A 16,651-nucleotide genomic window follows, 5' to 3' on the forward strand; every position below is an offset into this window, starting at 1 on the left:
CCATATAACGTGTGGACACACACTGTTGATGCCGACCGTGTCATTGGCTCCGTTCTGGTGCATGGCTATGATATCAGTCAGCACACACACACAAACACACACACGCACGCACACACACACACACACACACACACACACACACACACACACATACATACACACACACACACCATATAATTGAATGTAACAAGAATGGAGCCAGTTTTGCATGTACAAGCGGGACTGTTTCTCTTGTCTCTCCCAAACTGTTACAGCATAGGCCAGAAATAACTCGTTATTTAGAGATATTTAGCACCATATGATGATTATTTTGTGACCGCCAGCTGGTTACCTTCCTTTTGTAGCGGCACACTAGCAAACAGAAAGGGGAGACAGTGGGATTAAATGCATTATTTCATAAAAACATTTCTGCATTATACTTGTTGGTGACGGGTTCCTTGCACCTGTGTTTCCAGGGCTTGCACCAGACAGCGGATGCTGAGCGGCTCCTTCGAGGGTCAGCCGGCCAAGGAACGCTCCATCCTCAGCGTCCAGCACCACATCCGCCAGGAGCGCAGGTCCCAACACACGCAAGCATGCACGCACGCACACACACACACACACACACACACACACACACACACACACACACACACATACATACACACACAGAAAACAAACACACACTGCAGGTGATATCCTGTCCTTATCAAAGTTCTCTCTCCCTCTCTCTCTCTCTCTCTCTTCTCTCTCCCTCTCTCTCTCTCTCTCTCTCTCTATTGCTTTGTCTTTCTTCTCAGGTCTCTGAGACATGGCTCCACCAGTCAGAGGATCAGCAGAGGGAAGTCCCTCGAGACACTCACCCAGGATGTAAGTACTTAAGAGTTTTTTTTTTACTTTTTGCAGTTAAGTTTTATTAAACTTTTTTTTTGAATAGAAACCTTTATTATACACTGGAACTATACGGAAAACATCACACGTTAAATATAATGATATGCCTGTATAACGTATAACGTTCTCTCCTCAGCATTCCAGCACTGTGCGCTACCGTAACGCCCAGAGAGAGGACAGCGAGATCAAGATGATCCAGGAAAAGAAGGAACAGGCGGAGATGAAACGGTGTGCACACACATACTCACACACACAGACACAATCAAAAACACAAAAGTACACCAAAAATGTGCAGAAGAAAGAATAAACGCAAATGTATTTCCTGCTTAATTTAGATCTTTCTTAAATGTCATTTTAATATTTGATAGTAATTTCAACAAATTTGTTTTCATATTATTTTCAGTCTTGTTGAAGTTCTCCTCTTCCACCACGTTTGTCTGAGATGTGGGGGATTGTCCAAGCATGATTGATAATTTTTTCTTACTCCCCTGTAGGGCTGAACAATATATTGACATATTACGAGATATTGCCATTATAACCCAATATCCACATAAATAATGATTGCTTATCAAATATTTGTTGTGTATACTGTTAATATCGTATGAAAGCACCATTGGTCATCCCAAAATATCTTCAAATTATTGAAGATATTAATCCAAAAAATATTGTGACATTTGTTTCGCCCCATCTTATTCAAATGTTCATGCACCAGAGGCATTCCCTATTCCCTAGCCGGGAATAGCAAATCCCCAGATGTGTGACTTCTTTCCACACGAATAACACACTTCCAAGGTGTTCCCGAATGACATTTTGTGTCATGATTAATTGAATGAAACACTAACAGTATTCAAAATGCTACACTTAGTATTATTTGTCATGCCTGTGTGTGTGTGCGTGCGTGCGTGTGTGTGTCTGATCAGCAAAGTACAAGAGGAGGAGCTGAGGGAGAACCACCCGTACTTCGACAAGCCGCTCTTCATCGTGGGCCGAGAGCATCGCTTTAGGAACTTCTGCAGGGTGATCGTCCGCGCCCGCTTCAATGCGTAAGGACGCTCTTCCACCCTGTTTGAGCTCCACGCCTGGATGTTCCATGCCTGATTGAAATCCACAGTCTGAATGCCCGCCGCTCTGGCAACCCCTGTTTTATTTATCTATATTAATTCACATGTCTAGATCCAAAACGGACCCCATCACCGGAGCGGTGAAGAACACCAAATACCACCAACTTTAGTAAGTCTGATGAATTATTGATCCGTTGAGTTTCTATTGATCTGTTAGTTCTGGATCATTGGATCACTTATAATGCTCTGGCTTATTATGTGTCTGCCGGGCTTCTCTCACGCTGTGGCAGGGAATGAAAAATTGTGAAGCGCAAAGCGACGAAAATAGATTTAAACCATTATGCAACCTGATTGAGAATTCTGCAGAGCAGCGTATTATAAAAGTGAGAGGCAGTGCTTTTGGGTACTGAGGGACTTTACCCACTTTTTATCCTGTTTTTATCCTTGTGTGTGTGTGTGTGTGTGTGTGTGTGTGTGTGTGTGTGTGTGTGTGTGTGTGTGTGTGTGTGTGTGTGTGTGTGTGTCTGTCGCTGAAGTGATCTCCTGGGTCTGGTTACCTACCTCGACTGGGTGATGATCATCGTGACCATCTGCTCTTGTATCTCCATGATGTTTGAGTCGCCCTTGACCAGGGTCATGCAAGCGCCAACATTACAGGTTTGTATAATAGATAAATATGATAGACGCGTGTATATTTAAAAGCGGGATACATTAGTGTGTGTGTGTGTGTGTGTGTGTGTGTGTGTGTGTGTGTGTGTGTGTCTGTTTCAGATCGGGGAATACGTGTTTGTGATCTTCATGAGCATCGAGCTCAACCTGAAGATCATGGCGGACGGTCTGTTCTTCACCCCCACAGCCGTCATCAGAGACTTCGGCGGGGTCATGGACATCTTCATCTATCTCGTGAGTGACATCTCCTCTCTCCCCCCCCCCACCGGTATTCTCATCTCTAACAAGGTGTGAGTTCTTGTCTTTTTTTTATCTCCGTCCTTTATATCCGCTGACGGTGTTTTTCAGGCAGATCGAAAGTTGGAAAGAAAGATGAAAGATGAAAGTTTGGCGAGGCAACGACAACTTTTTTTTGATTCATTTTAATGAGTCATTAAGCTTATAAAGATTGCCTTTTAATGACTATAAACTTCTCTGGTTTTGGATGAATCACTACTATTATTTCATTTCTTGTGTACGGCCACTTATTTATTATTTGAGTTGTGCCTTTTATGCAATGCAGGCAATTTGCATATACTGTAGATAATGAAATTAAGAAATTAAGAGCCAGCATAAAATGTCCCATCTTACAGAAGGCTATTCAGTGTGTGTATCCGACATGAGTGTCAACGGATAATATATGGATTTTCTTAAATTGCAGTGAATGAAAAATAGCATCTGTGTTATGGCTAGAGTTCTGAAAATTCCCGAGCTGAATGTTCAACTCGAAGCTTGTCAAAATTTTTTTTTTTTAATTGATTCCGATTGCTGCTTTTACTCGCCGTGCTGCGGCACAGGTCAGTCTGATCTTCCTGTGCTGGCTGCCCCCCAACGTCCCTCCCGAGTCGGGAGCTCAGCTGCTGATGATGCTGCGCTGCCTGCGCCCGCTCCGTATCTTCAAGCTCGTCCCGCAGATGAGGAAGGTGGTGCGGGAGGTGCTCAAAGGCTTCAAGGAGATCTTCCTGGTCAGCGAAAAACGCCTGCGATGCACACGCATGCCGTGCGCGCATGCACGCACACACACACACACACACATACAAACACACACACACACACAGGCACACACACACAGGTCGAGTCACATGCATGCAGCCTGGAATCCACAGTTTGAATCGTCAGTGTTCTTCCTCCTCACTTTGCCGCTGCTACTTCCTCTCTTTAGGTTTATTCATCGAGAATCTTGATGGACGAGGTCTCTGCCTCTCTCATATCCACATCTTACTCTCTGAGCCCGAGGGATATCGAACCGTGTGGGAAAGTGCTGTCCGCCCCTAACTCTTGATTGATCTCATCCCACACTCACAGGTCTCCATTCTGCTGCTCACACTGATGCTCGTGTTTGCAAGCTTTGGGGTTCAGCTCTTCGCCGGAAAGCTCGCCAAGTGCAACGACCCTCACATCATGAAACGGGTAAAGTATGAGCCCAGAACATACACACTCATTCTGCAGTGTGGTGCCGCGTGTAGACAAGTTACTAAATGGATTTTTCTCAATAACATGAAATCAATTGCAATCTTATTCTCCTTCCTCTGCTGATGGTAGACCGCTGGTTTGAATCTTTACAGGAGGACTGCTATGGTATATTCAGGATAAACGTCAGCGTTTCCAAAAACCTCAACCTGAAGCTCAAGGTTGGGGAGAAGAAGCCAGGCTTTTGGGTACCCAGAGTCTGGTGAGATTACCCGCTGTTGATATTTTTTCTTCACTTTCTGGCCATTTGTTTATTGTTTCTTAATGAGAGTGAGTGATTTATGTATTGGCTCACCTTCCTTTCCCAGGGCCAACCCACGTAATTTTAATTTTGACAATGTGGGAAACGCCATGCTGGCTCTGTTTGAGGTGCTGTCACTCAAAGGCTGGGTGGAGGTCCGGGACGTCATAATTCACCGCGTCGGACCGGTATGAAACTACCAAATGCTTCCACATCCCTTCCCCCTGCATCAACCTTCTGTACGTTCCCTACTAACTTATGGACTGAATCTAGAAGCTAGTATTATAGGTCAAAGCATATTCTCTGTCTTTTCCCTCTTTAGATCCATGGCATTTACATCCATGTCTTTGTGTTCCTGGGCTGTATGATTGGACTCACCCTCTTTGTGGGCGTGGTCATCGCAAACTTCAATGAGAACAAGGTAAGAACCAACAGACCCAAAGAAAGATCCGTGAAAACAGTTTGCTAAAGGCTAGAAATGGGAAAAATGTGTTCTTCTAATTCAATATAATAACATAACTGCCAATTTTTACATATTTTGCAATTACTTGAATATTGATTTTCGGAATACTGCAATTCAAGAGTCAACAATTAAATAGAAATACATGCAAAAATATCTTCATAAACTGTGAAATGTGTGTTTTTTGCTGCATATTGAATGAGCGGATTAATTGCAAAGTTTAATCAGCAAAGTTCTCTGTTTGAATAGGTTTGGATGGTACAGTACGTCATCTGAAGCTGTTCTAACTGAACATTAAAAAAACTTAAAATGAGGTTTATCTGGAAGTCATGACGTTAATGAAAAATTGCCAAGACATAAAAATGTGGATACTTTAATCCTTGATCTGAGCCAAAGACTCATTCTCTTCAATAATTCCAAGTTGGTTGAGAAATGCGGATCAACTTTCTGTCAGATGGTGCAAATTTATAGAGAATTTATGTTATACGGGGTACTTGGAACACAGTTCCTTTTTCTTTTTACTCTGTTTAATAAACAAGGCAGTTTCAAACAATAGTACTAAGGTATTAATGTAGACTTGAACAATGTTTACCACCAAGGGTTTACGTGTTTGTGCTATTTTAAATGTGGGTACTTGAAACCGATTTTTATGACACCTTCAAAAATTTAAACAAATGATGTCCACTCCGCTGACAAGCTCATTAATCTCTGGGGTACAGCGATCCGCTGGCTGGAGGTTTCAGTGTGTCCGAAGTGGGTTCGGCAGCCGTGGGATTTGAGCTGTCTCTTGCTTCCCCACCAGGGCACTGCTCTGCTCACTGTGGACCAGAGGAGATGGGAGGACCTGAAGAGTCGACTGAAGATCGCTCAGCCTCTGCACCTTCCCCCCCGCCCGGGTACCTACACACACATTCACACGTGCACAGAAGCAGCACAAACGCCCACCCACACACCCACACACCCACACACTCACTCACTCACACACCCACATACCCACACACCCACACAGCTGCACAGTCCACCTGTACAATTCACTAGAGATAACTGAGCTCATTCTTCCAGCTGGGCAGCAGTACAGAGGTCATTTTAGATCCTATGGATGTCAAAGGTTAAAAAAGCAACTTTAGCAAAGTTTAGGGTGGAAAACTGCCTATAGTCTTTGTTCCTTTGACGATCATATTGTGCATCTATGTGTTCGTAGGAGGGTTGTTTCTATTGTGGTGTGTGCACCTGCTGCACTGTGAAGCAGCAGCTGTGTGACAAGATGAGAATCAGTTTTTAATCAAGGAAACTTGTTGGAGGTATTCATCGGTGACAGCGGTGCATCCATCACTGAATTAAAGAGTTTTTGACAACAATAGAGAAAAAGAAAAAAGTCTGGATACCCCAGGCCCTCATGAACGTCCCGCTTTACAGTAGAGCCGTTTTGGTTGAGTGTAGTAGTAAACACCCGTTCATGGCTGCGGTGAGTCACTTTTTTTTTTTTTTTTTAATGAAGGAAGCAGCAGCCCAATAAATGTTTTATTCAGGGGCTGCTTTCAGCTAATTCTACACAAACAAACTCGGTGTTCCAATCAATACGGGATGCAGCGCTGCCATTCTTCATCCATCTGTGATCGCAGGGGTGAGTTTAGATGGAGTGCCTCAGAGGCAGCGCGGGCAATCGCCTCCTCCTCCTCCTCCTCCACAGAGCCTGTTAGTACAGTTCAGTCCTGGACTAACAGAAAATCAATGGCTTTGGTCTTAGTCAGCTCGCTCTGCTGACACCAGTACTATCAGACGGACTCTGATCCACATCCAAAAGCCCTTTAGCACGCCAACCACTCACTCACCACTGACTCTGAATCAGAGCCCTTTGTTTGTCTGCTCGCTAACGTTTAATTTAGCGAGTGTTTGGAAGAATATTGTTTGGTCAGCTGTCAGACGCTGTTCTGATGAATGTATTCTACCATAGATAAATCCGATTTTTATAGCTTGTGTGAAGTAGGAAGCATTGTTTGAATGCATCTTCGCCGCTCGACTGTAATCTCAACCTGACTCACTGTACGATCTCTATCAATGCCAATACCATGACAGGACGTGAAAACTGACCTGTGTGTGTGTGTGTGTGTGTGTCTATGTGTGTGTATGTGTGTGCGTGTGTGCGTCTGTGTGGAAACACTGAGTCAACCACTACAATCTGCGCTCGTCATCAAGCGTTTATAGAGCGAAATAAACAGGTGCCATCAAAATGTGCCTGAAGAGACCTGCTGTCCTATACTGTATGATTTTTATATAATCTATATAATTCCTCAGATATGTCAAGGTCATCTTCTACTATCTTAACATCGGTTGACTTTTGTGAATTGGGGGAAAGAGTAGTTGCCTGAATATCTTGAGTTAAACAAGTCATACACCGGACGGCACAATGGGCAGCACACCTGCCTGCAGCTGCGGCGACCTTTTGCTTGATTCATCTCGAATATCTGCGTGGGTTTTAATGTGTCCTGGTTTTTGTGTGAGTTCCGCATTGCAAGTTCATTTACTATTATTATTTTTGTGTGAAAAATACTATTTATACATGTTCTACACAAAAATTAACTAACTATAGGACTGGTTTTATTTATTTTTTATTGTGAAACATTTTTTAAATATCATTTATATATATATATATATATATATAAATGAATAATTAAGGGTAATCAATATTTGAATTATCCACTATCCTGGACAGCTCCCCTCCACTCAGAGGAACTTATGCAAATTATAACAACCCACCAATTAACTTGTCTCCCCCATCCCCCACAGTCATACACACAGCGCATTATACTAGTTATTTATGGAAGATAACTATAAAAACATTTTTTACACCTTTTAACTTTTTTCTTAAATTATAAAAATACCGAAGCTGTACCATTACCGTGGCCCCAAAACTGTGATACATGCCGAACCATGAGCCCAATGTACTGTTGCATCCTACTGGGTCATACCACTGTTGTAGCTGTATGTGTTTGATCAAGTCTACAACTCCCTTCCTCCCTGACAGAGAATGGCGGATTCCGGGCCAAGATGTACGACATTACCCAGCATCCCTTCTTCAAACGGGGAATCGCGGTACTGGTGCTGGCCCAGTCAGTTCTGCTCTCAGTTAAGGTAAAAAGACATCCACAAGGCTAAAAAAAACTCATGTCTGAACACATCTCCAGAACCTTGTGTTCATTTTGTGTCTTCAGTGGGACGTAGGCAAACCTGTGACCTTGCCCCTGGCCACCATGTCCGTGGTCTTCACATTCATCTTTGTTCTGGAGGTGAGCCTGTTTCCTGTCTCTCCTGATTTGGTCATTGGTAAGGTTGACACTGGCAGATTTTGCCGCTTTCCTGTAGATGCAGACACTGCTCTGATATGGTATTGTTGCCTGCGGTTGCCCAGGTTACCATGAAATTGATTGCCATGTCTCCAGCGGGTTACTGGCAGAGTCGACGCAATCGCTACGACCTGCTGGTCACATCACTTGGGGTCATCTGGATCGTCCTGCACTTTGCCTTGCTGGTTAGAAAACACACAGACACACACACACACACACACACACACACAGACACACACACACTGAAATGCAAACACATCTGTGTGTTTGAGCCGTTCTTGGCTTTAAGACAGGTTTAGAAATGAATAAGTGCCCCTTGATGTACCTGGAGCTACAGCTTTGCTTCGCAATTATGATGACTAATGCTTGTTCAACTCTCCCGTCTAGAATGCTTACACCTACATGATGGGCACGTGCGTGATTGTCTTCCGGTTTTTCACGATATGTGGGAAGCACGTAAGTATAGTGATAAAAATATGATTTGATCGCGTTAATCTGTGGGATGCGTCAACCTCTTTAAAAAAATTTTTATAAGACTGGAAGAAGTGTGTCTGGATGCCTCCTGTGTGTACATAGGTGACGCTAAAGATGCTGCTACTGACTGTTGTGGTCAGCATGTACAAGAGCTTCTTCATCATCGTGGGCATGTTCCTCCTCCTCCTCTGCTACGCCTTTGCCGGCGTTGTGCTATTTGGAACGGTCAAATATGGAGAAAACATAAACCGGTTAGAATCAGTCTTTGGTCTACACCTATTTTTCCTAAGCAATGGTATGTTCAATGTACTTAGTTTAAGATAGAACAATACAATACAACCGTTACCGTTACCGTGTGTGTGTGTGTGTGTGTGTGTGTGTGTGTGTGTGTGTCTGTGTGTGTGTGTGTGTGTCTGTGTGTGCGTGCGCTTCCTTCAATTTCAGGCACGCCAACTTCTCCACAGCTGGCAAGGCTATCGCTGTTCTCTTCCGTATTGTCACGGGGGAAGACTGGAATAAAATCATGCATGACTGCATGGTAAAGTTCATCCCATCTGTGTGTCAGTCTAGAGTTTTTTAATAATTATTTCCCCATGCGCTGTCACCGAGATGTGTTTGGGTTGTCGTGTCCCCCCCCCAGGTGCAGCCCCCGTTCTGTACCCCGGACAAACATCGCTACTGGGAGACAGACTGCGGCAATTACGCCGGGGCGCTTATCTACTTTTGCTCGTTCTACGTTATCATCGCCTACATTATGCTTAACTTGCTTGTAGGTGAGTGGTTGTGTGTGTGCGTGTGCGCGTGCGTGCGTGCGCGTGATGGTTCAACGGGTTAGGCGCAAGTGAAAGAACAATATTCCGATGGATGACAATACCCCCTCTGATCCGCCGGGGCTGTATTTCATTTCCTGCTGGAGGTGACGCAAGCTGGAGGAGCTCATCAAGCTCAATAAGCCTCGTCGTCTCCCCCGGGGACTGAGTTTAACGCCATTATTATGGCGTATCGTCAGCGCAGTGATCAAACTCCTCCATGCAGAAATGAGTACCTCTGTCTCAGAGCCAGACTTAGAGAGAGAGAGAGAGAGAGAGAGAGAGAGAGAACAAAGGAGAGGGACGGCGAATCTGAATGAGTTTTGGATACAGTCCAAAACGATTCCCTTTGTATCTCTTTGAATATGATCGACAGTGTGTATGTTTTCTTCTCGTTTTATGGGCCGTGTTCGCGAGCTCCGTCGTTGGCGCCGGCGGACGAGCGAGGGGAGAGATAGCGCTTCCCGTCCAATGAGTTAAAGAACTTAACGGCGCGCTTTTACAAGCAGCCAATCATTTAATGTGATCGGCTTAGTCATCCAGAACGACATGAGCCTCGCGTAAACTGACGCCGCGCCAAACGATGACTTAGCCCTCTGCGAGGCACAAGCCATCACCGCCGAACTATATTGTGACGCTACGGATGCCGACAACCTCCAGGGTTTCATTATCAACTGTCGCTACGTGTCATAGTGTCAAAACCACTGCTTTGTGAGTGTCAGATGTAACGTGTGCTCCCCCTCCCCCGCATCGGTGCAGCCATCATCGTGGAGAACTTCTCGCTGTTCTACTCCACCGAGGAGGACCAGCTGCTGAGCTACAACGACCTCAGACACTTCCAGATCATCTGGAACATGGTGGACGACAAGCGAGAGGTACGGGCGGAGAGGAAGCCAGGCGGGCAGAGAGACGGACAGACAGACGGGCAGACCAAAGATCAATGTTAAGAAACATCAAACCGAAGCCTCTCACAAGCCAAATGTAGGGTTTCCCTCCCCATGCAGGGGTGGCAAATTGAAAGAAAAAAAATATATCGATATAATATCCATATCTCCATGTAAGACTAAATCTGCGATCGTGTGGGATTTTGGTTATTGTAATATTATATTGTTAAATGTCTTTAAGGTAGCTTTACAGTCAACAAATGCAATGTTCTAATCTTAATAGACCGTTGTAGCTTTTCTAGTCAACACCTCTACCCGCTTGGTCATAATATCCACATTACTAATGATTGTTTCTCAAATATTTCTCGTGTGTGAATAAAGCACCAATAAGTCATCCCCCCAAATATCGTGAGATTATCGATATAAAGATATTGTATATGTCAAAACATATTGTGATGTTTGATATTGGAAAAAGCACCCACATGGTGACGTCTATGACACAGTCGCAACAGATAAAACGCAAAATTCTGAACAACATTTTACATTGCATTATGTCTTATGTCTATTAATTTATTTTAAACAATCTATTCTTATTGCATATCTATCTCTCTATCTTTCTATCTATCTATCTATCTATCTATCTACCTATCTATCTATCTATCTATCTATCTATCTATCTATCTATCTATCTATCTATCTATCTATCTATCTATCTATCTATCTATCTATCTATCTATCTATCTATCTATCTATCTACTGTGTAACATCCATATATCTATCTACTTACTGACGCTACCTAACTACATAAACATTTTAAGGAGAGGTCTTAAGAAAACCACAAAAACAATGAGACGAGGTAATGAAAAGTAAGTGAGCCAGTAAAGTTAATGAGAGGAGATTATTTTAACCATGAGGGCACATCTGTCACAGTATGGCCGCACTTCCCATCGAGGGAGGCCTGGGACATGAGGTCCCTCGGTCAGCTCAGCCGTCCGCCCATGACATGTGTCCGTCCCCCCAGGGTTTGATCCCCACCTCCAGGGTGAAGTTCCTGCTGCGCCTGCTCCGAGGCCGCCTGGAGGTGGACCTGGACAAGGACAAGCTGCTCTTCAAGCACATGTGCTACGAGATGGAGAGGCTGCACAACGGAGGGGACGTCACCTTTCACGACGTGCTCAGGTAGCCATGGAAAGCCGCAGACGCTCACAGAGACACACGCCTGCCCACACACACTTGCAAGGACTGACTAAGTGAGACCTATATCGGTGTCGTTACAAAGAAACACGGTTGGCCATGGTCACAGTCCTTCTCCTACTAAGGAATGAATCCAACATATACTCCTTTCCCACTGCACCAAAAACCCCGTAACAGCCGCTAACATCCAGCATTTGTCATCAGTGGGAAAGGTAAAACCCGGGTTTCAGTCCCGGGTCAAATGACTGGTGGACACCGGCAGCGTGGATACTCCACGCTGCTTCTACTGTGGTGTTGGGTCATGAACGAGCCAATTCTTTTGAACGGCTTAAAATACTTTTTGCAGTTCCAGTTTTATGTCTTGTTTGTTTAAGTTGCTGTCTCCTCTACTGTTTTGTTCCAAATCACACTGAAACCATGACACCCCCCGTTTAAAAAAGAACACGGGCAACCCCGCTAATTTTGGTGTAAAAACGGTAAGACTGAGAATGTAAATAACCTCTTACCATCTAGGTTTAAACGCGGGCCACATTTGGTTCACGGGCTGTCAGTTGATTAGGCTTGTGCTACAGTATTGGCTTTGGTTTGCATTTGCACATTGGATGTATTGACACACGGTGTTCCCACGTGTCCCTGCAGTATGCTGTCGTACCGCTCAGTGGACATCAGGAAGTCTCTCCAGCTGGAAGAGCTTTTGGCCAGGGAGCAGCTGGAATACACCATCGAAGAAGAGGTGGCCAAGCAGACCATACGCATGTGGCTCAAGAAGTGCCTGAAACGCATCCGAACGGTAAGGCTGCCTCCGCACGGAAAAACCTGCCTTTTGGTACCAAGGTGATCTGGAACACAGCGCTCACACACTCAGCTCTGGGCACACACACTCTTCACAACCACGTCCCCAGTACACCATACAGTAGGAGAGTGATGGTGGGTTCGGGGTGTCAATGATTTTCTTCATTTTTCATTTACATACATCAAACACAAGAGGGCAATATTGCCAATCCGACGTTGCCACAAGTAGACCACAGTGGATCGGAAACTGCCGTGAGATTGAGATCAATAAAATGCTGTTGAATTAGACAAAGGATAAACAAGTTTGGCAAATGCGTTTGCTGCTCCACTTCTTTCAACAACTCAGCAGGAAAGACGTGTTTTACTTAACTGAATTACTTTTTCACATTTAACACCAAATTAATAAAGCAGGAATCTTCCCGGCAGAATTTGCTTTCCATTCAAGCTTTGTGAACATTGTATCTGTGTGGAACTGTGAACCCCTGCCCCCGCCCTTTCGTACCGCACCGTGAGCCGAGCGTATCCGCCATGACGCGCTCAAACGCACACATCCAGACGCTCTCCCCACGTGCGCTCCGCTCGGCGTGTGTGTGCCTCCCGCAGAAGCAGCAGCAGTTGTGCAGCATCATCCACAGCCTCAGGGAGAGCCAGCAGCAGGAGCGTAGCCGCTTCCTCAACCCCCCCAGCATCGAGACCACCCTGCCCAGCGACGACCACAACGCCAACAACCAGGACAACCCCTCGCAGCCCGAGGTAAAAGCCCCCGCGAGCCGCACGCGCACAGCTGGGTGTGTCTGCAGGAAGAGCTGGAGCCCGCTGAAACAAATGTTGTTATCGTTGTTGTTGTTGTGGTGGTGGTGTTTGTTTTTCTTTGTTAAGCTGAGTGGCCTCCAGCAGCTGCTCAGCCCCACGCTGTCGGACCGAGGAGGCTACGGACAGGACTCCTCCGACATGGGACGACCGCAGAGGAAGCTGGGCCAGTGGAGGCTGCCTGCAGGTCTGTACAGTGCACCAACTCTGTCTGTTTATCTGTTTCCCAAGCGGAACAAATTATATACTTGTCTGGAAGTGTACAGAGTATATTTGGTATACTTTTTATACTCTATTTTTCATGTATTTGTGGCTACTTTTGACGACCATAATAACACACTTATGTACTAATATACAGCTTAAGTTATGTTGCAATATGCTTTTTATGCTTTTTATGCTTTTTATATGGGTACTTTCACTACACCATACACTACACAACATATGAATGATTAGTATACAAAAGCTGTACTTTAAATTGATACATAGAAGTAAATAAGAAGTATCAAAAATACACTTTAACTATATCTACAGACAAATACATATAGGTAGAAATATGCCTTTAACACACAAGTATTAAACTAAAGTACTAAACTAAAAATATATTTATGAGTATAAAAAATTTCCCACTTCCGTTAAATACTCTGATTCTCGAGGTGTCACCAGAGTCTCATATCTATTAAATTGAGTCTTTATCTTAATACTTGATTGAGACAGAATTGTACTTTTTTTTAACACAATATGTATTGTATTTCAGATGCTTACTTTATATATATATTTTTAATAAAGAGTTCCATACAATACTGCAAGCTCAGTAAAGTAGTGTTTTCTGTAAAGGGGAATCAAGATATAACATTTCTGTATCAGACTGAATTGTTATCAAATTCTACACTGAAATGTTTGTCAAATGGTGAGATCCTGCCCGACACCCAGCCCCACCGTCTCGCATGGAATATTTTCTACTACAAGGGCTCTCATTTCATTTTACACTGGGAGAAGGGTGCTGAGGATGGAGCTGCCAGGCAAGAGGAAAAGAGGAAGGCCGAAGAGAAGGTTTATGGACGTGGTGAGGGAGGACATGCAGGCAGTTGGTGGAAGGGAGGAAGATGTGCAGAACAGAAGGTATTGGAGGCAGATGATCCGCTGTGGTGACCCCCAACGGCAGCTGAAAGAAGAAGAAGAAGAAGGAGATGGAGAAGAAGAAGGAGAAGAAGAAGAAGAAGAAGAAGAAGAAGAAGGAGAAGGAGAAGGGCTCTCATTTGTCTCTGCGTGTTATGTGGCTCCATTCTGTTATTTCTGTTACCTTTGGGGTTACGTATCTCTCCCGTGCAGGCCGCACCAGCGTGAAATCCATGGTGTGTAAGATGAACCCCATCAACGACGAGGCGTCCTCGGGGTCGGAGGTGAAGAAGTGGTGGACGCGGCAGCTGACGGTGGAGAGCGACGAGAGCGGAGAAGACCTCATCGACATTTAGGCGGCACACGCGGTGTGGGGAAAGCTGAGGCCCGGCGGCTTTTTTCCCCGGATTCAACCCCGTTCAGGTTTGACACATTTGAAAGGGAAGCGTAGGAGAAGGTCACGAGGCCTCCTGTCAGCCATTTTGAACGCCGCCGCCCTCTTCCACTTGGGAAGATTTTTTTTGGTTTGTCTTTGTTTGCTCCGTGCAATGTCTCTTAATTTTAACTTTGAAGATTTCTATGCATCCTCAGTGTCTCAGACTCTGCTAAATTTCTACCGTTTTACGTTCTCTTTTGAGACCAACAAATCGGATAAAAATAAAATCTACATGCATTTTATAAAGCCTCCGTAGCGTCAGTGACGGTTTCTGCAGTTGCTTTAATTTGTGTGTTTTTTTTTCAATTGGTTGTTTTCTGTATTCCTGCTCATGCTTATCGTGCCAATCATCTCTGTGTGTTATAAAAGTATTTGTCCCTTTTTAAAGTCACTTTATACCTAAATGTCAGACCGGGTAGGTTCCAGGATAAACAGTATGGAAATTGGGGAAAAATCCATGACTCTGAATGTAATTGAAGGTTACAGTGTTCTATCTAAGTGTGTGTTTTTGTGGCATTGAAAAAACCCAACAATATATTTTATAAATTATATAAATCTTTTCGCTTTATAGAAAGTATTTAGTAATTCTAATAAAGGCCTACATTGTGTAGGCATCTATAATAATAAAAAGTGGGGAAAAAAGGTGTAATTTTTGTTTTTTTTGTTTGAGTGATATACTGTATCTTTCATTGTTTGTAGGGACTTTAACATCAGTAGGCATTTTATATTCTATTACATTTTAGTTATGTTATATTATATTTCTAGTCTAGATTTATTATCATGGTCACACATTAAATGTTGACCATTATCAAAACAAAGTACATTGCAGAAATCTTTTTCAATCTCTCTTTCAAAATCTTTCAGATTTTACCCTTAATTTCATTATCAGTTAACATTATAATAAACTGTATATACTACCTGCAAACTAAATCACTTCTCATTGAGTAAAACTTGACCGGATTGGACTAATTAATCAGGTAATGTTCTGGACTTTCAATTGTCTAGTCATTTTTACTATTCCTTGCACACATCTGCTCATTTAACCAGGGCTCTTCTACTGCATGCTCTTCTACTGCCATCTGCTGGACAAGTACAGAACTGGTCCGAAAAGCCTTTGCTCAGTTTAAAATTATTTTTAATGGCTTGATCTCAGCCTTTTCACTGTAAAATTGTATTTTATAGATTTTTACATCCACCTGCACCACCTTTCTTGTATATTTCCTCCCAAGGTGTCATCCCCTGCCCCAGTGTGCGGTTTTCCATCCAGCACCGTTGACCGTCCATGGCGACGGTCCCGTCGCCCACTATAAGCAGGTTGCTGCGGACGTAGACGTGCATGGTGTCCGAGCGACTCTGCGGGTCAGCGTGAGACTGCAGTGAATAGCATGAGCGGTAGAGGATCCAGAAGCTTGTCAACGTGGAGACAGACGGAAAGACTAGACAGCTCATAACAACACTTAGGCCGACATGCAAGCACGTACACACAAGGTTTTTTTTTTTCGTTTTTTTTATCAATGTATCAATACGTCTCTCTCGATTTCCCGGTGATCCTGGTGTGTTTTTCTCTAATTAATTCGGAGGACAAATGAGGTGGGTTGGTTTTGAGCTAATTGACTAATGTACTCCCCATTTATACGGCTGTCTGGAGCCCCAGCATTATCCCTTAACAAGGGCCCTCGTTAGTCACAGAATTAGCCCATTAAAAGAGAGCGGCTCTTCATTTATCTGTTCAAAAGTTTCACAGTTGACAGAGTGTGTATGGGGCGAGGCCCTGTAATGAATGCGAGGGGGTCAGAAAGAGTGCAGGGAATTGGCTGCCTGTAGGACGTCCACTTACTCACACGTTTCAGACTCTGGGTGATGGAGCACGCCCCCGCCTCCGCTGCGCGGCCCTGTAGGGAAACAGTGTGACACCAGTCCGTCACTCTTGCCAATCAAGCGCCTTTTATTTCTCATTTCTCATTTCTCCTCGGTCGTCCCCT

At 44.2% G+C, this 16,651-nt stretch overlaps 1 protein-coding gene across 1 annotated transcript in view; it reads left to right on the top strand.

Annotated features, from left to right (window-relative positions):
• Positions 1-15,447, top strand: part of nalcn (sodium leak channel, non-selective) — a 91,580-nt gene extending 76,133 nt beyond the window's left edge. Inside the window, 27 exon segments of the mRNA XM_080018532.1 lie at positions 356-443; positions 445-557; positions 780-849; positions 1,007-1,098; positions 1,791-1,913; positions 2,044-2,100; positions 2,468-2,588; positions 2,703-2,834; positions 3,437-3,604; positions 3,945-4,049; positions 4,205-4,311; positions 4,418-4,538; positions 4,673-4,771; positions 5,613-5,706; positions 7,836-7,942; positions 8,023-8,097; positions 8,220-8,339; positions 8,542-8,610; positions 8,731-8,879; positions 9,073-9,166; positions 9,269-9,401; positions 10,197-10,312; positions 11,343-11,500; positions 12,155-12,305; positions 12,911-13,060; positions 13,187-13,304; positions 14,447-15,447. Of these exon segments, the coding sequence (XP_079874658.1) occupies positions 356-443; positions 445-557; positions 780-849; positions 1,007-1,098; positions 1,791-1,913; positions 2,044-2,100; positions 2,468-2,588; positions 2,703-2,834; positions 3,437-3,604; positions 3,945-4,049; positions 4,205-4,311; positions 4,418-4,538; positions 4,673-4,771; positions 5,613-5,706; positions 7,836-7,942; positions 8,023-8,097; positions 8,220-8,339; positions 8,542-8,610; positions 8,731-8,879; positions 9,073-9,166; positions 9,269-9,401; positions 10,197-10,312; positions 11,343-11,500; positions 12,155-12,305; positions 12,911-13,060; positions 13,187-13,304; positions 14,447-14,589 (3,073 nt within the window). The 3' untranslated portion in view covers positions 14,590-15,447.
• The last annotated feature ends 1,204 nt before the right edge of the window (positions 15,448-16,651 follow it).

Source organism: Zeus faber, assembly GCF_960531495.2.
Source record: "Zeus faber genome assembly, chromosome: 18".
NCBI lineage: Eukaryota > Metazoa > Chordata > Actinopteri > Zeiformes > Zeidae > Zeus > Zeus faber.